At 38.8% G+C, this 25,774-nt stretch overlaps 1 protein-coding gene across 6 annotated transcripts in view; it reads left to right on the top strand.

The window, feature by feature from the left end:
- TRPS1 (transcriptional repressor GATA binding 1) overlaps positions 1-25,774 on the top strand; it is a 334,371-nt gene that overhangs the window by 79,868 nt on the left and 228,729 nt on the right. For 3 of the 6 annotated variants that reach the window (XM_070748224.1, XM_070748223.1, XM_070748229.1), the window contains 2 exons: positions 3,765-3,939; positions 6,675-7,594. In XM_070748224.1, the coding sequence (XP_070604325.1) occupies positions 3,903-3,939; positions 6,675-7,594 (957 nt within the window). In that variant the 5' untranslated portion in view covers positions 3,765-3,902. The remainder of the gene's footprint in view (positions 1-3,764; positions 3,940-6,674; positions 7,595-25,774) is intronic. The other 3 variants (XM_070748227.1, XM_070748226.1, XM_070748225.1) reach the window with 2 other exon arrangements.

The following is a 25,774-nucleotide window of genomic DNA, read 5'->3' as shown; positions in this document are numbered from 1 at the left end:
GTGGGTTTCCCTCTCTTTGAAGCCATTTGAAGCCAGGGGTACAAATGGGCACAGTCAGAGGTCTTCAGATGATTCAATTCCTCAACTCTGCTTGGTTTTCATTTTAGCTACAGTATAAAACCTGAAAGGTTCTCCAGAAGGAGAGTACGTAAGTACTCCTTATTTTACAGTTTATATCCCTACTATATCTCCTTTTGGCTTTCAGTGGTATTTATTTTATTCTGCAGGATGGTCTTAGAAGATTTTTGCGATAAGCTAAAATTAGACTTGCGGTTTGTGCTTGAAATCCATTCTCTTAAAATCTTATGTATCCCAGCTTGAGTGTCTGTCAGTTTGCTTAGTTCTTTTCAGAAATCTGGTGTAATTCATAGATACCTGAGGCTAATTTTTGTCTTTGTAAACGTTTTTCTAGTATTTTCATTATATTCGTGCTGTTAAAACCAACAAGACCCCAATCCACAAAGCAGAGGAGGGTTGAGTGATCCTGTGAAAATGTTAAATATTGGGAACATAAGCTAGTTTAGTAGGCATGATCTCTGGAGCTTTGTGTGTTACAGAGAAAATGAAAAACAAAAACAAAACACCATATTTGAAATGCTCCCAGGTTGATGATGATTTATTAAAGTTGTATGCCGTCAGACTCTAAAATGACTCTGGGTGGCTCATAATAATCAAAGAAATTACAAGAGATTTTAAATGGGTTGGGCACGTGCGATGCGGTTCAGTAACTTTAACCTAACCATTACTGGAAAACAATTAAACTTCATACGCAAGAATTTCAGAATTTTGCTTGTAGCAATTCATGTATTTTTCTTCTGTGGAAATTCTACTTGTTTTGTGTACTTTCTAAATTAAAATCCCATCATTGCTTCTTATGTTAATGAATTGAGTAAGTTAATTCTGTGTTGTGAGAGAAATGCTTCACTGGGTTTCTATTTTATTGTATGCTTCTGAATATTCTTTTTGAAAGATAAATAAATGGGTGGAGAAAAGGTTTTTCAAACTGTTTTTCAAAATTACCATTTTCCTTAGAGGTCTGTGATAATTTGAATCTGAGTCCTTTGGGATTGGGCGGCATAGAAGTTAAAACAAACAAACAAACAAACAAACAAACAAACAAACAAACAAACAAACAAACAATTTCTCCCTCAATTTGTTAATTTAGCTATTTCTACTATTTTTTAAACTTTACTTTATTTTTTATTATATTTTTATTTATTGAATGACTTCAGAGATTGAGAGAAGCTGATTTCTAAAAGCAAAGCAAGATACTATATATGAGATACCTGGTTATTTAGCTTGTGATTCTTAATTAACAGTTTTTATCTCCTCTCTCAATTATTCTGGTTTAGACACAAGCATCTTCTAAGTGATGTCTCATTTATAAAATGGAGCCATTTTATGCCCACAGTCTTGCTTGTTTGAATAGATGATTTTGTTCCCCTTTTTTCTACTTCCAAATTAATTTATGTTATTTAAAAAAACATTTAAGTTGTATTTTCATTCAAAGCATTTGAACTCATTGATGTATCAAACAATGCTGAGAATGTGTTACTATTTTTGAAGAAATGTGAAGCAGGTTGGGAGAACTTCAGAATTGTTCACCCTTCTCACAGTGTTACAAAGAGAAATTTATACATAAAACCATACTTTTAAGTTTTCCCCCATTGGCAAGTTTGTCTTGTTTCCAACTGTGTTTCTCATCCCCTTTGCAATTTATTAATTTCATTAGGAATGATCAATTTTCCATTGGATTTTAATGTTGAAGCTGATGAAATACTGATTCATATATTTTTTGGGTGAGATTTGATAGTGGTGACAATTGCATCTAAAATCTCCAAGTACATAAGACTGGCCTTCAATTTTATAATATGAAAATATTTTAACAGAAATAAAGTTGATTATTAGAAGGAGATTTATCCCCCCTCCCCTGCTTTTTAAACTATTTTTTGATAGAAAGTGCATCTTGATTGCTTTACTCACACAGACACATGGACACAGATGGAATGGTTTTTCCTACCTTCTCTGGCAGAGCTTCTAGTCCAAAAATAATGTTGGTTCCAATTATTACAATAAAATAAACCATATGGTGCCAAATGATCACAAAACTGTCCACAGTCAATTAATCAAAACTCAACTCCCTGGAATAGTAGGAAAATATGGATTATTCAGAGCCGCTGAGAACTCGGCAGCTTCTGTGGTATTGTTTTTACCCTGATCTGACTTGCTTTGGGGATGTTTGAAATTTCAGTGAGTGATGCATTAACTTCAACAAAGTGGAGGGAACTCAGTTTGCAGCTAGTTGAAAACATTTGTACTTACAAGTACAGGCAGTTTTGGATTATGAGGGCAATTTGGAGCAGAGTTGCTGTCACTGGGTAGTTGAAAGGCACAGTGTCATGTGACTATATTACTTAGTGACATATGTCCATTCAGTTCTAATTGTTTTAGCCCAAAACACATGGGTTGTTTAGAAAGTGGAGGTAGTCCCAGCTGAGGGAGCTGGGAATATCACTGGGCTGCTGCTGGGATAATTTTATTGGTCATGGGACAGCTTTATGTCACTCGAGGGTGGGTGGGTGGCACCACGGTGTGTGTAAGAGTACAATTCAGGTCCAACCCAAAATTCTTTCAAACTTTGGGCAAAGTTCGGGGTCGTGTTTGGCGTTCGAAGCTTTGACGTCACTGGCAGATTGCTAAGGATGCCAAGGTGATCACTTTTTTACGAAAAAGGACGTGAAAGGACCACCCTCTTTTACGTGAAAGGACCACCCTCTGCTTGCAGCACCGCTGCGGTGTCCTTTTTCGTAAAAATAACAATTTATTTGTACGTGAAGACCTCCCTTTGAAGGAGCTGGGGAATCCCTCCCACAAAGAGATTCCGGGGGCAGAGCTTTGACGTCACCGGCAGGTTGCTAAGGACGCCAAGGTGATCATTTCCTGGATTCCATGGAATCCAGGAAGTGATCACCTTGGCATCCTTAGCAACCTGCCGGTGACGTCAAAGCTCCGCCCCCGGAATCTCTTCATGGTAGGGATTCCCCGTTCGGGTTCGGTTCGGGTTTGGCCGAATTTTGCGTAAAGTTCATCCGAACTTGCCGAACCTGAACATCGTTGGGTTCGCCCATCACTAACAGGCACTTTTTAAAGCTGGAGGCATGTTTTGCTTCCAAAGTTCTTAACTTTTCCCGGTTGTTCAAGACCTTATAGTAAGGTGGTTGTTATTGTCCTTTGAGTGCTTGATTGCTGCTACTTATGAATTTAAGGTGGTAATCACCATATTTTAATGGTACAAATGATTACAAAAATATATATTGTGTGCAGTACGTTGAATGTTGAATGAGATAACATTGATGTGTGTGAAAGTTTTAAGTTGTAAAGAGGCGTACAAGAATAAGTTGAAACTTTGGAAAGTATCATTTTGGTCTAAGACTGAGGAAGATTTCATGATCTTAAGTCCCAAGCTCTGAGATGTGGGAGTAACAGAGAAGTAAAGTTGTGATTTGTGACTGGTTCATAGAAGATTACAGTTTTGACATTTGAGGTTTTCCCTTCAAGAATTCATGAATCTGTAAGACTATTTTGGAGAAAATAAGGAAAGGATTGAGCAAATGCAAAAGTCCCTGTGAGTTCCTAATCTGATTGTGGTACAGCCATAATTTTTTCTGTAGTATATAGAATGCCGAATGTTTTTTTTTCAATAAAACCCTAATCATAAATGCATAATTTAGGGGGGAATCTTTTTTGTTTGTTTTCTTTTACAGATGTGCAGATCAGCTCTCAGAATGTCTTCTGTGTCTGCTGTGTATCTTCTAAGCCAGTTGTGTTAGCCTTCCAGCTAATTGACTAATAGAATTAATAACAGTAAAAACAAAACACAACCAAAAGCATTGTAGAGCCACATGCCTTATGAAGTCAATGCTGGGTATGATTTTACAAGTATGTATTTTTTTTAAGTAGAAATGTTAACTGAAAAACTTCTTGGCACGCCATAAAGCATTGTGCAATCTGTTATTTGTCTTAGAGATAATAATTGTAGAATGCCTTATATTCTTTCTCTATATTTCCATTCTCTCTAGTGTGACTTGCCAATAGATAGTTTCTCCATTTAGAAGTACTGCAAATGGGCTTTTATTTAGATAATATGTCTTCTTGAATAATGATACTGATAGTGAACAAATGCAGAAAAAGGGATATATTTTTTTAAATAGAGCAGTGTAGTAGATAGTATCCAACAAAACTTTATTTTTAGAAGAACTTGATATGAGCGGGCAGGGAATATTATTCTTATTTCTGGATAAACTCTACTTCATTTGAGTTTCTCATATGTTACAGTGGGTGGCCTTAGAAGTTTAGGAATTTCCACCTTTTGCTCTATTTCCTAAGTATCTGTTCTTAAGTTCCAGACTGGGGGAGAATTTAAGGTGGGATATTACTCCAGCATTATGGAAAAAATTGAATGAAGTAGCAGCTGTTTCTGAGTTGCCTTCTCAAATTTATTTGGGCAATAAGAGTATGATTAACTCTTATGAATGCCTTCTGAGATAAGATATCCGTTGACTGTTGAATAGTTGTGTCTGCTTTAGGGGTCTCTTTTTCTCTATTCACTTCTATGTTTTCTAGTACCTTTTACATTGAATTGCTACAATATAAAAAGCACCCGCAAGACTAATTTTTGGAGATTGTATACTTGATAATCATGAACATGGGATTATAGGGTCATGAACAATACAAAATTTGAATTAGCCTTATGACTACATGCAAACATTTTATTTAACCTTAATAGGTTAAAGAGATATAAAGTTTCTTTCTGTGAAGCGATTGGTAGTTACCTAAAACATTTTTTTTAAAATTGTACTGGTAGATCAATCTCTACCACATGGATTCAGCCCTTAATTCTAGCTAGCAGAACCAGGAGAGCCAAGAGCGGAAACTTTTAATCTAGAATATTAGTTCTGGCACATAGGATCATAATAAGTTCCTTTCTTATTAAACTACTACAGGGCTGTCAAATTCCTAACCCATGGACCGGATGTGTCACGCACTGGCCATGCCCATTTAGCAGAGGGGGGAAAAGTCCCAAAAATCACATGACACAGCTGTGATGAAGTGAGTTTGACACCCCTGGTCTAGTATAACACAAAGATGACACATTGCTGAAACCAGTTTTTTTTAAAAAGGAGGCTTCAAAAATAAATACATTTGTCTGCATTAATGTGCCTGACCAAAGGGTAATCCCATTATGATCCATCTGAGCTTATTTTTTCATCTTTTATGCCATTTGAATAAGAATTCAGCATGTTCTTCGTGAATGACACCAAAATATTAGTACTATATACAGTATTGCAGGTATTGCAGGCTAACTCAGCTCACTGCCAGGAGTTCGATCCTTACCGACTCAAGGTTGACTCAGCCAACTAGCGATAAAATGAAGATTATTGGAGGCAATATGCTGATTGCCACTTAGAGAAATCTGTAAGGCACTGTGATGCGGGATATAAGTCTAAATGCTATATCAACTGATGTATGTAACTGGAGAAAATCGAAATAGCTTAGTTTCCTTTGTCATCTTGGCTCCTCTAGATCAGTGTTTTTCAACCAGTGTGCCGTGGCACACTAGTGTGCCGCGAGACATGGTCAGGTGTGCCGCGAAGCTCAGAGAGAAAGAAAGCAAGAGAGAGAGAAAGCAAGCAAGAGAGAGAGAGAACAAGAGAAAGAAAGAGAGAGAGAAAGAGAGAGAAAGAAAGCAAGAGAGAGAGAAAGAGAGGGAGGGAAGGAGAGAGAGAAAGAGAGAGAAAGAGAGGGAGGGAAAGAGAGAGAGAAAGACATAGAGGGAGGGAGGGAGGGAGAGAGAAAGAGAGCAAAAAAGAGCAAAAAAGGAAGGAAGGAAGAGAAAGGAAGGAAGAGAAAGAGGGATGGAGAGAGAGAGAAAGAAAGAGGAAGGAAGGGAGAGAAAGAGGGAGGGAGAAAGAAATAGAGTGAAGGGGAGGAAGAGAGAGAGAGAATTTTTTTGTCCAAACTTTTTTTAGTGCCCCCCCCCCCGCTCAATGTGCCCCAGGGTTTCGTAAATGTAAAAAATGTGCCGCGGCTCAAAAAAGGTTGAAAATCACTGCTCTAGATATCATGCAATCATAACACCTAGAATTTGCAATAAATTTTGAAAGATCCCAAGGGTTTCAAGGGTTGAGGAAAGTTGCATCTCAATGTAATATTTTTAGTATACTTGAAATAATTCCTTCTACAAAACTTTGTTCAAATTGTACATTGCCTGGTGGGATATTGGTCTCATTCCTGGCATGTAACAGAATAGCTTTACATAACATCAATTAATTAATTAATTAATTAATAGTGAATTGGGTTAAAGTTAGACCAAATTTCACCAAGATTGTCTAACCAATGTATGCTACAACAATAAAAGAACAACATGAAATCACAATTATGTTTCTGTCCTTTCTGCAGAAGTTCTTCCCCTTAATGTAAGTAGGATTTATTCCCAAGTCTGGCTTAGCAAGATTGTACAAAATCTTCTCAAAAAGCATTTTTGTTTGGTCTGGCAAATATCGTTTATGTTTCAATATGGGAACGGGTGGAGTGGGGGGATGGCCTTGGGTGTGCTTTACATTGTTGTTATCTTACCCTTATCTTTTGTATATACGTTTTTATGTATTTTTTAGATATGGTCCGGAAAAAGAATCCCCCTCTAAGAAACGTTGTTAGAGAAGGAGAAACAGAGACCCTTCAATCCCCAGGTACAGAAAGTGACAGTACTGAAAGAAAAGAATTTTCTGCCGGTCAGATGCAAGACAACACTGAGTTGAGTGAGGCTGTGGAGCAAAATAATGAGGACTTTTGCACGCATGTCCCAGAGCCATCTCCCAGCTCTACAAAGGACTTGAAAAGCTCTACGAGTGAAAAGGCTGGCTTCAATTATGAAAGCCACAATAAGGGAGGAAATGTTCCATCCTTCTCTCATGATGAGATGACAGACAGAAATATGCCGGCCTTCTCATCTCCAGCTGTTGGGGGAATCTCTGAATCCTTGAAGTCTCCTCTCAGATCAGATGCAGATGACACCCAAGATGTGGCCTGCAACCTGTCAGTAGATCTGACAGAGAAAACTGAAGAGACTCGCACATCTCCAAAATCTATGGATGAAACAATGCATGTGCAAAGTGGTCAAGCTGAGGGCAGGGATTCAAGCCCAGCCTCGTTGGCCTCAAAAAACCCACAAGTGCCTTCAGATGGGGACTTAAGGCCAATCAAATTGAAAGCAGATTTGTCGGCAAACGAGAACCCAGATACGGCGCCGCTGTCTCCAGAGCTTCAGGACTTCAAATGCAACATCTGTGGCTATGGTTACTATGGGAACGACCCCACAGATCTTATAAAACACTTCCGCAAGTACCACCTCGGGCTACACAACCGCACCAGGCAGGATGCTGAGCTTGACACTAAAATTTTGGCGCTCCACAATATGGTACAGTTCAGCCATTCCAAAGACTTTCAAAAAGTCAACTGTTCTGTGCTATCTGGAGTTCTTCAGGACATCAGTTCCCAAAGGCCTATTTTGCTAAACGGGACTTATGATGTGCAGGTTTGTATATATATATATATATTATTTCTTGGCTCCTAACTCAAAAAGCCCCCCCCAAAATCACCCCAAAACCATAATATGTAAATATATCATTAATTCTATAATGGAAGAAAACCCTCAATCAGTTACTATGGGAAGTTAAATGTTTGTAACCATACCACTTAAACTTAGATGCTATTTTTCTCCATTTTGTGTTTTAGCTACCCATAATTCATTTCAGAGAGGTAGAAATAAACAATAAAAATTGTATCATCAAAAGTTAGTCATTTCACCACTACTGATGCAAGAGGAAGGGCTGAGAGATCAATTGTGGACAGACAACATTCTGGATGTGTATTTATTTATTTATTTATTTTATTTATTATTTAGATTTGTATGCGGCCCCTCCGAAGACTCGGGGCGGCTCACAACAAGATAGAACAAATCATAAATAATCCAAATAACTTTAAAATATTTAAAGATTTAAAAGAACCCCATATACTAACAGACACACACACAAGCATACCATGTATAAATTGAACATGCCCGGGGGAGGTGTTTCAATTCCCCCATGCCTGACGGCAAAGGTGGGTTTTAAGGAGTTTACGGAAGGCAGGAAGAGTAGGGGCAGTTCTAATCTCTGGGGGGAGTTGGTTCCAGAGAGCCGGTGCCGCCACAGAGAAGGCTCTTCCCCTGGGGCCCGCCAACCGACATTGTTTAGTTGACGGGACCCGGAGAAGGCCCACTCTGTGGGACCTATTATATATTTAATAGTGTATTTATATATTTAATTTCTATAGCTACCCATCTCAACAAGTGGCATTGGCAAACATACAACATAAAAACATAAAACAATTAAAACAATGAAGAATAAATATGTATTGTATGGTCACCGAGTATCCCTTCATGTTGTATACATTCTGAGGGCGCAAAATAAAGTTTCTTATTTTGTGTCCTCTTAACAAAAGATGTTAAGAATTAAATCTGGGCTACTTGTATAGATGGCACATCTATTATATCCCTGGTGTCAGTAATGTGTTACATCCAAGCAACCCACCTTCTAACAGGGCAGTAAATCAGTGATATTTTGACATTACCAATGGGGGGAGTAATTACATTTCTAAACCAGATATTTTTCTTCTTCTAATTTAATATTTGTTTTTAGAATTTCTTCGTTTTGCTTGAAGATGGTTCACTTCTTATTCAAGAAGCTTCTTCAAAACTTTTTCGTGGTGGGGAAGAGAACTGAAGAAGCTTTTTGGATGAGAAGCAAAACATCCTAAACAAGTCTAGTTGCCTTTGGAAGAAAAGCATGCTTTGTGACATGCTGAGAACTAGTGAGTCACCTCTGAATGCAGAGGATAGGAACTTTGAATGGAAACAGGAAGACATACCTGTCCTACCTGTCAACGACTACTTCAGCTTCAACCACAACAATACATGCGCACACAATAGATACAAACTCAAAAGTGAACCGCCCCAAACTTGACTGTAGAAAATACGACTTTAGCAACAGAGTGATTAATGCCTGGAACTCACTACCTGACTCTGTGCTTCCATCACCAAATCCCGAAAACATTACCCGTAGACTGTCCACAGTTGACCTCACCCAATTCCTAAGAGGTCAGTAAGTGATGTGCATAAGCGCACCAGCATGCCTACCAGTCTTGTCCAATTGTTCCCTCTTATTAGTATCCATCTTATGTATATAAACAATGTTACATCTATACGTACAAATACATACCTGACAAAATAAATAAATAAAATAAAAATAAGGAAATAAGGAAAAGAACAAAATGGCTGATGGAACTTTTCATTTAAAACATTTGCTATTTTATTTCTTTTAGATAAGGACATTGTAAGCTGACTAGAAACATTACATTAAAAAAATATCAGAAAATTGGATCTGCATAATACGTGATTAGTTCACTTGGGGTTAAAGGTTTGAAGGCAAGGACAGGATAGCTCTTGAAAGCAGTAAATCATGTAAATTAAAAAAAACCCCAGATCATGAATTCAGTGATAAAGACTAGCAGAATAAGAGCAGGAAGGGTTTAATGGGAAAATAAAGGCAGGTTGCCAAGTTAAGCAGATAAATGTTTTAAGAATAACCACATTTTGACATTATTTTATTAAAACCAATGAAGAAAGAGTCAACTTTCCAGGATTCCTCGTGTTTGAATCAATGTGCAGCAATGTGCTTTCAATTCTACCATAGATGCACCCACACACATGTGTTCACATCATTTCTTTTTTTAACTGAAGCAGTACTGATTAACATATGAATCATTCAGTCTTTAAATTTTACTGCCTTGTGTAAGATGCTCATAACTTTTTGTTTATAATTAGAATGCAAATGGGATTTAGATGACACAGTTAAGAAAGTTAAATGAGTATTTTCAGATTAGAAAGGTGAGTAAATATTTTTAGATTTGAAATTATGATTACACAGTAATTTGCTTGTGGCACTAGCATATATTTGACTGTTTAAGAAAATACTTAAATAGTCACTTTGGGGCATTGATGGGTAGTAAACATATTTTTAATGAATGAATTCCGTGAGTGAATTACTGCTCTATGCTAAAAAAAAATCCAATGTTTAAAAAGAAAACTTGTGCTTTAAATAAATTTACTCCTCCTCCTCCTCCTCCTCCTCCTCCTCCTCCTCCTCCTCCTCCTCCTCCTCCTCCTCCTCCTCCTCTCTTCTTCTTCCTTTTCTTCTTCCTTTTCTTCTTCTTCCTTTTCTTCTTCTTCTTCCTCTTCTTCCTCTTCCTCTTCTTTATTATTATTATTATTACTACTACTATTATTTAGATTTATATGCTGGCCCTCTCTTTGTGTAGCAAGCAGAATAAAATGTTTCCAATTAAATACAATTTCAGGGTAACCAATCCTATTAGAGATAACTTTAAACAAATCAAAGTTCTGAGCAGATTTCTTATATTACAATAGAGTATGGAATAACTTCTATTTGCTGCAGTCTTGTAATATGTTTTTAATTATAACTAGCAGGGCTTTTTTCCTCCTAAAGGTGCTGTGTTATTAATTTGGTTTTTAACATCCTTACATTTCCTAAAAGACTTCTGGGGCATAGAAATATGTTGCCTGACCTACAAGAGCAAAGAATTGATTCGTTTAAATAGAAAATGTCATAAATATTTTTGTTACATGATAATATTACAGAAGATAATATCCAGACATGTTACAGATTTCTGCTAAGAAGCCAGCTAGTAAGCTTTAGTATTATTGTTACTGACAACTTCATAGTGGCACACGAAGTGACCTGTGGTGTCTACGACCATGGGGGCAGTTGGATATTTTTGTGAAGTCATTGATGTCTTCCAAGAACAGCTCAGGAAACTATTATTTTGAAGATAGTCTATGATCCAAAAACTGTGGAAAGCAAATAAGAAGCAGAAACATACTTTCTGAATAATACTAGTATGAAATATGCAAAGACGCAAGCATTTTGAATTAAAATAATCATTCCTGGGAATTTGGCTACTTGATGATCTCAGTGATCCCAAAATAAAAGATGGTGAGGCTATATAATGAACAGGCATGATTGCATTAATCTCTGAACATGAATAATAGCATCCTTTCCCAAACTGATGTATTCCAGATGTTTTAGGTTCCAACTGCCATTGAGTTAGAGCCAATGGGAGTTCATCTTTAACACATCTGCAGGGCACCAAATTTCAGAAGATTGCTATGGATGTAAGAGGGACCAGTCCCAATCTATAGTTTCTGCATTCCAGACAAAATGTGGTGGTAACATTCCTTTTTTTTTTTTAACTCTCTCTCTTCCCCTTCCAAAAATCTTCCGTGCTCAGTTTTCACTTAATTTCTTTAACTCGGGAGGGATATTTCTTTTTCTTTTTTAAAGTCTTCATGAATCCCTTATCCCCAGTGAAGGGCTGCCTGTTGCCGACGCTCCCGGTGAGCTCCCGGTGATTGACATAGATGCATGCGCTAGCACGAGATTTGGCTTCTGCGCATACGCAGCAAGCAAAACCTCACGCGAAGACGCTCGTGCACATGAGATTTTGCAGATTTTTGGCGATTTCTTTGCTTCTGCGTATGCATGATAGCAAAAAAAGGGCCAAAATCAGTGAAATATCAAGTGTGCGAGCATCCTCACGTGAGATTTTACTTCCTGCACATGTGCAGAAGCCAAATCTCAGGTGGGTGACAAGTGCACGCGTTGGGGACATGGAGATGTATGTACATCTCTATTTTTCCAACTGGGACTGCACACCGGACTGTCCATGCAGCAGGTGCTTATCCCTTGCATCATTTTTTTCCTTCTTTAGATGAATAGTGCTTCTTTAAATATATAAGAAGGAATATATGGCCAATATAAAGGTTTTTTTGAATTTTTTAAAAAAGTATCTCACTAATAGTGATTGTTGGGTGCTTGATAATTTATAGGAAAGCTTGTACTTTGTTTCAGTTGAGCTTGGATACTTTTTTGTGGCGGCATTTTTTTTGAAACAAACCAGATGTATGTGATACCTCAGATTAAATAAATAAAACTAGAAATAAAACAGATCAATGAAGACTGTATTCGTTTAATAAGTTTTGGCAGCAAGATAATATAAGGAAGACAAAAATAGGTTAAAAAACAGTACACAGATAATCTACTTAAGATCATTCTGTTCACCAGAAATATGTTCTAAAACATGATATTTACAGAAGTATATCCTATAAGAAACTGGTGATTATTAAATTGACTTTCAGATCTTTCCTTGTCCCCTCCCCTCTTTTCTCTGGTGAGTTTGGCAAGAGTATTAAAACTTATTCCATGCCAAAATGATATATTTCATCATTCGTGCATAAACCAGATGTTGATAACTAACCTGTAAGAAAGTTTTTTTTTTTAAAAAACCATACTTGTAGTAAATACTGAAATAAAAGAATAGCTGTGATGGTGGAGTTCTTGGTGCTCTCTGTGCTTGGTTGTTTGCTTGCAGATATTTCATTATCTGACTAAGTAACTAAGTCATCAATTCTAGTGAGTATAGGATTTGTTCCCTGTTTATAGGCACAGTAGTTTGTCCTCCAGCGTTAGCGTGAGTGTGGAAATTAAGAAGGAAATAAAAAGACCTGAACATACTATCTATAGCAACCAACACCCAGATCAGCAGGGATTAACACCAAGACAATCAAGCAGAAAACAATACCCTGATCAAGGAACTATCAAGGAGAGAAATATACCCTCCACAGGACGGGCAGGGCAAGGTACTGTATATAAATAGGGAGAAATCCCCATACTCGCTAGGACTGGTAGTGTTATTTAATCAGATAATGAAACAACTGTAAACCAATAATCAAGCTGATGGAGCAATAAAAATCCTACAATTCAACTCTGAGCTTTCAATTACAGCAAGACCTATAAACAGTTTTCACTGAACTTTTAAAAAGTCATCACACAGAGTATGCAGACTTTATATATTGCATATACTGTATGTAACACCGATTTTACATATACAGTGATACCTTGTCTTACAAATGCCTCATCATACAAACTTTTCGAGATAAAAACCCGGGGTTTAAGATTTTTTTGCCTCTTCTTACAAACTATTTTCACCGTACAAACCCACCGCGGCCGCTGGGATGCCCCGCCTCAAGGACTTCCGTTGCCAGTGAGGCGCCCGTTTTTGCGGTGATGGGATTCCCCTGAGGCTCCCCTCCAGCGAGAGGAGCCTCAGTGAAATCGCAGCATCGCAAAAACACAGAGGTCCGGAGGTGGGGTTTCGAGGACTTCGGTGTTTTTGCAATGCTGCGATTTCACTGATGCTTCCTTCACTGGGAAACCCCACCTCCGGACTTCCGTTGCCAGCGAAGCGCTCGTTTTTGCGATGCTGGGATTCCCCTGCAGCATCGCAAAAACACGGAAGTCCAGAGGTGGGGTTTCCCATGGAAGGGAGCCTCTTGGGAATTCCAGCAGTGCAAAAACAGGCGCTTTGGCTGGCAAAAGGGGCAAATTTGGGGCTTGCACGCATTAATTGCTTTCCCATTGATTCCTATGGGAAACATTGTTTTGTCTTACAAACTTTTCACCTTAAGAACCTCGTCCCAGAACCAATTAAGTTTGTAAGACAAGGCATCACTGTATTGATTTTCTGTCTGAATGAAGCATTGTAATTCCTCACATGCCATAGATCCACCAGCATGGATCTACAGCCCTGGTTCCCAACAAGGGGGCAATTTCATTTTTAATGGGGGCAGTTGGAACTTTGTTTAAACCTAGTTAGGCTTCCTCTCTGTGAGTAGTTCACTTTTTGAAGAATTATATGCCATGGGGGGGAGGCCTCATGATTTTAGAGATGCTTAGGTGGGGCATGGCCAAAAAAAGGTTGGGAACCACTGATCTACAGCATACAGGAGTTTTTTAAGATTGTGTGCCCTGAGAGCAGGGAAGTAGGACATTTTTGTGGTTGTTGTAGAGTAGATGTTGTGTTTTTTAATCCAATGGGAATAAAGAAAGTTTATTCCTTTCAAACATTCTTTTGCTGCAGTAATAGACCAACAAAGCACTCTCAGTAATATCTGACAAATCTGGATTAATAATACAGATATGTTTCACCTCCATAAACTAGTAAAATTAGAGCCTGCCTAGATAACTCCTAAGGTATGTTTTGCGGCTTTCATGCTTCATATATTAAGCACTTTAGTGTGATCCTGATACAGAGATTTGATTGTTTTATCCACTTTTTAAGGCCACATACACTACACCTGCTGGCGATTACTTCCTTGTGTTGCTATGCAGGCACTGCTTAATCATTTAATTATTAATCAAAATGTTTCTAGCTTGTTGTCTGCAAACAACTTGCCAACTTGAGGGTTTCCTAACACTGAGTTTGTAAGAATGAAAGCGTATCATCATATTTGTCGAAATATGAATCTTATTTGCAAGCCAGTTTTTCTGAAACTCATTAGCTCTTCATTTGTTTTTCTGTCATGCTTAGGGTTACATCAGTTACACAGAATTTGGCAGTCTTTGATTACTGATTTATATGGATCCAATTCCCATAGACTAGCCAAAATCGATCCTCGTCTTCCTCTTCTTTTTCTTTTTTCATTTCAAAGATTAGCATGGACTAAAAAATACTTAACTTGGTTTAGAATGAAATACAGTGATCCCTCGATTTTCGCGATCTTGATCTTCGCGAAACGCTATATTGCGATTTTTCGCACCGATGACGTCACTCTCTTCCTTCCTTTCTCATCTTTCTTTCTCTCTCTCTTTCTCTATCTTGCTTCTTCCTCTCTCACACTCTCTTCCTCCCTCTCTCATCTCTTTCTTTCCTTCTCTCTCTTTCTCTATCTCTCCCCCTCTTGCTGGCGGGCGGTGGGCGGGCGGGCGAGCGGGGGCATCAGCGAGGAGCCGGGGTTTCCCCTTTGCGTGGGCGGCAGGGAAACCCCGATCTTCGTCTGCTCGCTGCTGCTGCGCTGCCGAGCAGATCAGCTGCTGGGCGGCCGCAGCAGCAGCGAGCAGACAAAGATCGGGGTTTCCCCGCCGCCCACGCAAACTCCACCATCTGCGCATGCGCGGCCATGGAAAAAAGGGCGCGCATGCGCAGATGGTGTTTTTACTTCCGCAACCCTACATCGCGAAAAATCGATTATCGCGAGGGGTCTTGGAACGGAACCCTCGCGATAATCGAGGTATCACTATATATGCCTTTTTGGAGCATGTCCCACTTTGACTTTTCATAATGATGAACCTTGAGGGCATATGGTTTTTGGCATGGATGCAGGAATGAATGAATAATTGTAGGATCCATATCTTCGTCAAAAATCTACTAGACCAGTCCTGAAAAGATCCTTACACCAAGATGGCAGATGATGAAACTAATTGAAGAAGCTGTTAGCAGCAGAAAAGTATCATGATTTCCCTTTCTCCTTATAACATGTTACTATCTCGTAACCATTTTTACACCCATATCGATCATTACCATGTTTGATTTATGGGAATCTCCAGCAAATGAGAGAAATTTGTTGAATGCCAAGATAAGCTAATGGGTCCTGGAAGTCATACACTACCATTTTAGGGCACGTGGGAAAAATAAGATCTTTTCTTGCCTCTACAACCATTTTTATATTATTTCAACTTAATGGAAGAGATAGAATATGTAGTTTTTCATTGTATAGAGAAAAATGTATAAATCTGTCTGCTAGTATTATCTGTATACCTATGTACTATATCTCCCTCCCTCCTTCACTGTCTCCCTCTCTCCTTCCATCCATCCATAAATACACACACACACAGACAAAGCCACCCCTTGTTTACAACATGTTATTATTTATTTTTTATAATTATTCCAATACTGTATATAGGCCGCCCTCCTGATGGACTCGGCGGTATACAAAATTAAAAACAGAGATAAAAATTTTAAGACCCCCAGAATAAAAAGCACTCACCCATTGTTCATACATACATAACTAGTGCTGGAACAAGATGTCATTGCTCAATGACCTCAGACCTGCCAGTCAAGTTTTTAAGACCTTTTGAAAGGCCAGGAGCATGGGGTCAGTGCAAATTTCCGGGGGAAGTTGGTTCCATAGGACCGGAGCTTCCACAGAGAAGGCCTGCCCTCACAGCTCCGCCAATCAACACTGCTTTGCTGACGGGACCTGGAGAAGGCCAACCCTTTGGGATCTGATCAATTGCTGGGACATATGAGGCAGAAGGGAGCCCCGTAGATAATCTGGTCCTAAACCATGTAGGGCTTTATATATATCATTTGTTAAGTTATATTTTGTTTCATAAAGCACCATTGAATGTATTTACATAACATATGAAGCGAGAGCATTACTTTACCAGAATGGTATATGTCATGGTACCCCTAGGGCACCTCTCTGCTTCTACCTGTGCTTAGTTTGTACTTTCTGTAGACAAGTGGGAACATTTCCAAAACAGGCACTGGACTGCAGTTTCTCACTCATATTCTCAAAATAACTTATGACGATCATTCAAACTTAGGGACTTAGAGGCATTCATAGTACTCTTAATATTCATCAGGCTTTTTCATCAATCCTTGTCTTCATCTAGAATTTGATTTCTTGCTTTAGCACATTACAACTTCCCAATTTTTAAAACTACAGTTTGTTCACTCTCATTGTTTATTGTATTATAGATTATATTAGGCAAGGAATGTAATGTAAACTAGAATTTTCAGTGCCCACACTTGCCTGCACTACCATCAAACCATAGTTTCTCGCCTTATAGGAGAAAACTAAGCCCTCATCTTGTCTATTTATCTGCAGCTTATTTTTCTTATCATTTTCTAGTTTCCCAATTACCAGAGATATAGATTATTGTGGGCCAAATGGGCTATAGAGAAAAAAGGAAATCAAGAAAGCTTTGATTAATAAACACACTTTTTTTCTTTTAGAAAAGGAAAGCTAGTTTTAGAATATAAATATTCCTTGTTATAAAAGGTAAAGATGGTGCTAAAGGATAGTACTTTTAATTTTGCTAAAAAATCAGTGCCTCTGTTCTGACCTGCATGATATTTAGAACATTGTTAATTGTGTGATACTTTGTGGATACTGGATTGTACACACACACATACATACACACATACATACATACATAGACATAGACATATATACATGCATACATGCATACATACGTATATACGTATATACTGGCCCTTTAATGATTGAAAATAGTGACCCAAATAATGAAAGGTTTGGTGCTATCTGATTTTGTAACATCATTTAGCTGGATTAGCTCTTAGCTGATGGAAATAATTTAAGCAAACAAACAAAAAAGATTTTCAGTTTCTCCAGCTCAGAGTGATTAATAACCTGTAAAACCAGGCACTCAGTGAAATACTAGACATCACTATTCAATCACATTTGCACAGTTAACGAGAGTTCATTTGCAATGCTTATAGGCCCAGTTCTCTCTCATAACTTTCCATTCATTAGATGCTCAGCTCAATAGGAAAGGACATTCATTTTTTAAAAAATAATCACAAACATCGCCTTTATAAATTATATTCTGTTTTCCATAAAGTTGAAATTAACATGGCATCAAATCTTGAAGATCTAGGATCACTTTTGCTGGTGTACCTAAATTATCACTGAGTAGCTGTAGGATCTGGTTGTGTGAAAAGAAAGGGAAGTGAACCTGATTTGTTTTCTTCTATGTAAAACAGATTTTTACTTCTGTATTGCCGTTGAAATAAGAAAATTGTCTTCATAATTTTTTGTAGCAAAATTTTGCAACATTTTCAAACAAACAAACGAACCACTATAGCCTGATCAAAGGGAAAATGATTGTTTCTAGAATGCTGAATATACTTTAAATAAATTACCCAGTTGTAATAATAATAGTCTAATACTGCTAGTTTTTAAGAATGTGTGTGTGATAGAATCTTGGTGACGTTTCGATGGGGTCCCACTCATCATATTCAGGCTGGTGCTTTCGGCTTCATGCTATGGCGAACTAAGCATGGTTGGAGCTGCCATCCCTCTATAAATATTGGTGTGTGTGTGGAGTGCTGGTTCAACTGCTGCAAGTGGGTTGGTTGGCTGTGTTGTAGCATCCTGATTAGTTGATGGTGTAACACATTAGTTGATATTTGCAGATTAGGGTTGACATCCTGAGTAGTTGGTTGCAGTAATCTATGTCCTTTGTAATGTACGTCTGTGGTGTAACATCCCGGGTTTTGGTTTGGTTTCGAGTTTGTTGTCTGTCTATGTATTTGTGGCCTGTGTCAGTTTATTTTGTGTGGGTGTCGGAGGGGGCAGTGCACCAGTTGGAGGTGCTTCCATGGTTTGGCTTCTGGGTGGTAATCAACAAATGAATCCCAGCCACAAAAACTGACATCGGACACAGGACGCCACTATCACCCTCATCAGACCCAAACCCATACATATCCCAAAGACAAAATACAACCACCACCTAGAAGCCAAATCATGGCGGCATCTCCAACTGCTGCACTCCCCTCCGACACCCACACAAAGCAAACTGACATACACAAAGTCCCTGCTGACATCCTAAGAATGAAAAATCCCCATTGAAGAGATGCTTGCTTTTATGTAACGCTGATCAATTTAGTCACTGCACGTGTTATAGGCCCACACCCTTTCATCTATATTGTAATTGATTTTGCTGTTTTTGCCTTAGTCATGCTGACAGATGGCGATGGATTTCTGTGAATGGAGAATGGGGGCAAATCCCCCTGTTTAGGTATAGAGATTGGCAATGAAGGTATGACAAACCCTAGCCGAATGCAAGAGAGCACGGTAGAACAGCATTAGAATGAGATGGACAGTGGAGTGAAGAACCATACAGATCTATCACAAGATCATGGGGAAAACATGAATTTAGGGGAGGCAAGGTGTGTGCCTGAAAGTGAGTGCAGTAACAATGAGGGGGAGAGAGCCGTGAGAAATATCTCAAGTTATAGAGAATCAGATGGAACATGTGCTGCTATAGAGTGATTCTGTATAATGGATGTGAAAAATACGTAGTAGCTCTAATGAATGTTTGGACAGGTTTTTAAAATGGTGGAAGCCAATCCACATTATGGAATATGTTTTTGCATATTATCTTCTTATAAAATTATAGTCTTACAGTATAGTACTTCCATTTCTGATATTGTGTGAGAACCTCACACAATAGATAGCTTTAAGAGTTGTGTAGCTCTTCTCCTATAGCTCATTGGCAGTACAACTTGTATAAAGAATTTACATGTCATGTCTAAATGATGAAGCCTATGCATTACTCATTAGATTAAACGGATGTTTCTTCTTTCTGAAGTATTGAATCTAATCAAATGATTAAGAAAACTGGCAGGAGCACAGAATTGTGCAGTAATGGCACAATGAGATAAGTACATCCAACCATTCATGTTGCTTGGCTTCTTTTGGAAGACTATCACATGGGTTTCTAAACCTCAATAATGTTTTCCAAAGGTTCAGAGTGGTCTAAAAACTTGACTATAGTTAGTGACACGAGATAACGATAAAGATAAGGCAGGAGATGAATTGGTTAACTATTTGCCACAGTAGATGGCAGCACCTAGTTGATTTTGACCTGTTTTGCACAGGTAAGCCAGATCAGATGTGGTTAGTTGCTGGACAGGAAACCACTAAGAAATCCTGAGACTATAGACTAGATTAGGAAGTTAAAATAAGTGAAGATGAAATTACAATTCAAACAATGTGAATTGGTCTGAGGTTAGCTGTTATAAAAGTTTTTTCATTTCCTGAGAATGCATGATTAAATGAATATTTGTTTGTTTGTTTGTCTGTCTGTCTGTCTGTTTGTTTGTTTGCCGTTTCTACATTCTGAATAATTCTAGCTGGCGGACATTCTTCTCCCTTAATCTTTTTCACATAGATCTTTTTTCCAATTAGAGATTCATATATAACAAATGAAAAAATTCATCTCTCATTGAAAAGGCATCTTTTCAATTCTTGCTTTCTTTGTGATTCTCAAATATCTTTACATAGATAGATCTTTACAGTGATCCCTCGATTTGCGCGTTCTCGATTAGCGCGAAACGCTGCAACGCGGTTTTTCAAAAAATATTAATTAAAAAATAAGTCCGCGGTTTTTTTTGCTATACCACGGTTTTTCCCACCCGATGACGTCATACGTCATCACCAAGAGTCACTTCTCTGTCTCTTTCTCTTTCTTTCCTGTCACTATGCTTCAATCATTTTCTCATTTCTCTTTTTTCTCCCCTTTTTTCTATCATTTCTCTCTCTCTTTCTTCCTCTCTCACACTCTCTTCCTCCCTTCTCTCTCCCCCCCTCCACTTGCCCACGAGAAGAAAAAAAGCAACCTCTGCCGGGCAGCTCCCCTTGTGCCCCCGCTTTGTGCCTGCCTCTTTTGGGGATTTTTTTTTCTTTTCTTTTTTGCGCTGGCGGCGGGAGCTGTTGGGGAGGGCTCTGCCGGGAAGGCCTCTCAGCTGCAGAGCCGAATGGGGACGGAGGCAACAGCGGAGCCCGGCGCTGGGGCCATGCGAGGCTGTTCATCCAGGGGGGCGTGGACTGGCAAGTCGCCCTCCTTTCTCTCTCTTTCTCAAGATCGCTTGCCGCTTGCCTATTGCAGCGAAGGAGGCGAAGCAAGGCTCCAAGCTGCAAAGCGGCAAGCGGCAAGCGATCTTGGGGATTCCCCTTTGCCTGGGCGGCGGGAAGACCAAGGGAAGGTTCCTTCAGCCGCCCAACACCTGATCCGCTCCGCAGCGCGGCAGCAGCGAGGAGCCGAAGATGGGGTTTCCCCTTTGCCTTTACCCCATCTTCGGCTCCTCGCTGCTTCCGCGCTGCGGAGCAGATCAGCTGTTGGGCGGCTGAAGGAACTTTCCCTTGGTCTTCCCCGCCGCCCACACGCAAACTCCACCATCTGCGCATGTGCGGCCATGAAAAAAATGGCGCACATGCGCAGATGGTGGTTTTTACTTCCGCATCCAGTATAACGCGGAAATCGGTTAGCGCGGGAGGTCTTGGAACGTAACCCCCGCGCTAACCGAGAGATCACTGTATTTTATATTCCTCTATCTCCATCACTATCCTTCAAGTATACTTTATGAAGTAGGAAAAAAAACCCTTTTCTATTACTTTTTTTTGTTTAACATTTTTAAAAAGTTTAATAAAATGCAAACTCAATAACTAATAACCCTTTGTGACCCAGAGTTATTTTTGTCTGGTAATACATACATAGAATATAATGTATTTTTAACGATGTTAGCAATGTAAGACTTGAGGGATCTTCTTTGACCAATGAAGATGCACCAATTGCAGTTATAAATTGAGTGTGATATAAATTTTATTTACATATCATTTAGATATAATTAATTTTAATTTTGTTTATTTTATTGGTGATGTCATTTTATTTCTGAAAGTAGTAATGGGATCCAATAGTACGAACATACTAGAATATTGATATTCAGATTTGATGGCATATGGAAGATACTAAGAGTAAGTGAAGGTAGCAAAGCAGGTTTTTTTAGTAAACATATTTCATGAGCATTGAACTGTCAAAAAGATAAGGCATTTTTAGTCAACTACAAAATTATGTGGTTTCAGCTCATCCATAAAAATACATAGTGGCAGTGAATAAACTAAGATACCTCTATTGAGCAGCAGTGATTATAAGATCCTGGAGGTATGTGATCATTTCTCCGGGACCGCCTTCTGCCGCACGAATCCCAGCGACCGGTTAGGTCCCACAGAGTCGGCCTTCTCCGGGTCCCGTCGACTAAACAATGTCATTTGGCGGGACCCAGGAGAAGAGCCTTCTCTGTGGCGGCCCCGACCCTCTGGAACCAGATCCCCCCAGATATTAGAGTTGCCCTAACCCTCCTTGCCTTTCGCAAGCTCCTTAAAACCCACCTCTGTCGTTAGGCATGGGGGAATTGAAATTTTTCCTTTCCCCGTAAGCTTATAGAATTTATACATGGTATGCTTGTTTGTATGATTGGTTTCTTAAATTGGGGTTTTTTAGATTATTTTTAATATTAGATTTGTTTACACTGCCTTCTTTATTGTCGTTAGTCGCCCCGAGTCTTCGGAGAGGGGCGGCATACAAATCTAATAAATAAAATAAATAAATTTCATATACCTTAGAAGATATTTAGAAGAACATCTAATATTACAATATACTTAGTTAGATCTACATACTGATCATTATCAAGTTAGCAGTCCATTAGTGGAATATCTAGAGAAATATAGGAAGAAAAAGAAGAACCAGTGAAATTTCTAACTAAATTCAACAAATTACAAAAAAAGTGTTGAGACTTTGGAAAAAGTGCAAAGAAGAGCAACTGGAGACAAAACATATGAAGAACAGTTGCAAGAATTGGATATAGCAAATCTAGAGAAAAGCAGGCCTAGAGGTGACATGATAGCAGTGTTCCAGTATTTGAGAGGCTGCCACAAAGAAGTAGTACAAATTATAAATAATTGTCATTACATCTTAATAACATGCCAACTTGTTAACTGTAAACCCATTCATCAATGTTAATCTACATTCAACTTTCTTGAGGACAAAAGCATGGAGTAACATCCCAAAAAGTTTTAATACATATATAGTGCTGAAGTATCATTTAGATTTAGGAGTTTAATTTATGATCTAGGAACAGACAAAGGATTCTCCAATGTTTTTAATTTGTGGAAAGCTGTTTGTTGCTAGTAGGGTAAAATAACACAATCTCGAAAGCATCTCAAAGCAGTTCTTCCACTCAGCTACCAAAATTCTGGTTCATATGCCCTGGGTTTCTTTCTTAGGTTTTCTCTCTCCTGGGCTTAATATTTCTTTTCCAATGGCCTTTTTTCTTCTTTGACTTCCCCAGAGAAATTCCATCACAGTGGCGGGGGGAATAAACTATTATAATCCCTAGTAGGATGTTTACATGGTAAAATAAATGAATAAAGTCCTTCAGGGGGAAAGAGAGAGAGAGAGAGAGAGGGAGGAGGAAGGGAGGGAAGGAGAGAGAGAGAGAGAGAGAGAGAGAGAGAGAGAGAGAGAGAGAGAGAGAACTCTTAGCTTTGTCACTTTGCAACATCTAATCCATTCCCTGCTAATTGTTAGGTGAGGGTACAATACAGTGTGGATAGTAAACCTATCTTTAATCTTGAGACAAGATTAAACCCCTCCCACACTTATTGTATGTTGTATGGTATTGTATTTAAATATATTTATAACAAAATAATTAGGTTGTATTAGGTTCGGAGAAGGCCGGCATACAAATTTAATAAATAAATAAATATGTGATATAATTCTTGCTGGCTTTTTTGCCTTTTGGAAACTCTAGTTCTGCCACACTGGAAAGCTGCTTGGAGTGCAGATTCTGCCTACTTTCTTTACATTCCAAATAAGTTCGTCACAACTCCCATATTTGCTTCCAAGTCCACTTCAGGGTGCTTATTTTTACCTTTTAAGCCTTACATGGCATAGGGCAAGTTATTTGAATTACAGCCTCTTCTTCATTATGACTACCTGCCCCATCAAATCTGCCAGGAAGAAGAGTTGCAGGTCTCTTCTGTGAGGAAGCCCCATCTGATGGGACCTAGGAGATGCTGTGGCATTTGCCCTCTGGAATATCATCTATCCCATGGTGGGATTAACCCTTGTAACTTTCCAGAAAGCATTTAAAATTTGTCCTCCCCGCCCCCCCGAAAACCTGGGGAATGCTTTATATTGTTTTTAATTGGTCTTATAGAATATTTTAGTTGCTGGTTTTATTATATGCTATCCAGAGTCACTTTGTGTGAAATGGGGAGGCCGTATAAATTTGACGAAATAAATAAAAATATTATCTGATCTTTCCCCATTGGATGGAACATGTACTGTTTTTGCCATTGTTGTGAGCCGCCCCAAGTCTGCGGAGAGGGGCGGCATATAAATCCAATAAATCTAATCTAATTTAATCTAACATGTTTAGGATATCAAGCTTGTATCCTTACTGTTAGATAACCACGGCATCAAGGCTGAACAATAAGTCAGACAAATGCCTGTAATTGATGAAGATCAATTTTATTCCCAATACATTTCAGTTCCGTTTAAGTATACCCTAAGTATACCTCCGAGTCTTCGGACAGGGGCGGCATACAGATCTAATAAATAATAATAATAATAATAATAATAATAATAATAATAATAATAATAAGTACCTGATATTAGTTGAGAAAGAGAGAGGGAGGGAGGGAAGGAAAGAGAGAGAGGGAGGAAGAGGGAGAGAGAGAGAGAATGCTGCTGGCTAGGAAGCTAATGCCTGTGAATAGAGATTGATGACAAAAAAATTAAGATTTATCAAATTACCTGCAATTTACTGAATCATAGGTCTACAGAAGTATGTTGAACTGAATGTTAGTTATCCTTTTATATTTATATAAAGATAATTTTAAGCATGCTTTACATCCAAGCAAACATTTTTACATGGCACAGAAGTCCCCAATCATTTGAAGAAAAATGCAGAACTTATGGGATGTCCATAGTGGTGGACTTTGAGCACCAGGGACATTTTGATGGAGAGAGGTTGTCCCGTGCACCAGAGGGGGTGTAGTTTCACATGCTGCCTGCATCCCACGGATGGGATTTGTTTGTGTGGCCCAGTTGCTGGGTCTGGTTAGGAACCCCTGGCTTAGAGGTTATTTCATTTCTAACCACCATCTAGAACAGAGATGGGGAACTATGGCCCCTTCATGACTATTGGACTTCCAACTCCCAGAATTCCTGAGCTGGCTGTTGAAGTCCAATAATTATAAAAAGGTCATAGTTCCCATCCCTGATCTAGAAGAATCAGCTGCTGCTGTTTCTACTTGGGCAAGATTTGAATGAATGATCTTCAACAAATGTTAAAGTACATCCAATTATTATGGTACAGTGGAACCTCTACTTACGAGCTTAATTCGTTCCGTGACCAGGTTCTTAAGTAGAAAAGTTTGTAAGAAGAAGCAATTTTTACCATAGGAATCAATGTAAAAACAAATAATGTGTGCGATTGGGAAACCACAGGGATGGTGGAGGCCCTGTTTCCTCCCAGGAGATTCCTAGAGAGGCCCCATGGAGGCTTCTCCCCACCTTTCCCACCCCCATGTTTCCTCCCAGGAGATTCCTAGAGATGCCCCACAGAGGCTTCTCCCCACCTTTTCTGGTTACCGTTTCGGAGGCTCGGGTTTGTAAGTGGAAAATGCTTCTTGAGAAGAGGCAAAAAAATCTTGAACACCCGGTTCTTATCTAGAAAACTTCGTAAGTAGAGGCATTCTTAGGTAGAGGTACCACTGTATCTTGTTCTTATTTCCACCTCTGATATCATGTGAATTCAGATAGTGTTTTATAGCCTTCAAAAATAGTTTCCAGGAATTTTTGAAGAGGAAAGCCATAGCATTTCAGATTGGCTGATGTTTATCTTTACACGGCTCACATTTCTTTATTCTGTCATGGGATGCAAGAAAAAGGCCACACTAACTTAAACACAAAAGTTTGGCCAGCTGGTTTTCTTCATTCACCAGAATGCCCACATTTCCATAAAAGATGCCAGCTCTCCTGTTGATACCAACATCGTCCTGGTATTTATGTATCCTTCTACCATGTCTTTCCCTGGCACATGTCATCTGGTTTTTCCTCAAAAGTTCATCTAACTCATAACATCACTCAAATGTTTCTTCCTTCCTAGTAGGTGGTCCTTTTATATTGTCATTTTCAACAAGCTAATTCTTTTGTGCTCTCAA

The sequence above is a fragment of the Erythrolamprus reginae genome, chromosome 3, assembly GCF_031021105.1.
Source record: "Erythrolamprus reginae isolate rEryReg1 chromosome 3, rEryReg1.hap1, whole genome shotgun sequence".
Taxonomy (NCBI): Eukaryota; Metazoa; Chordata; class Lepidosauria; order Squamata; family Dipsadidae; genus Erythrolamprus; species Erythrolamprus reginae.
This window is presented reverse-complemented; position numbering and strand designations above follow the sequence as displayed.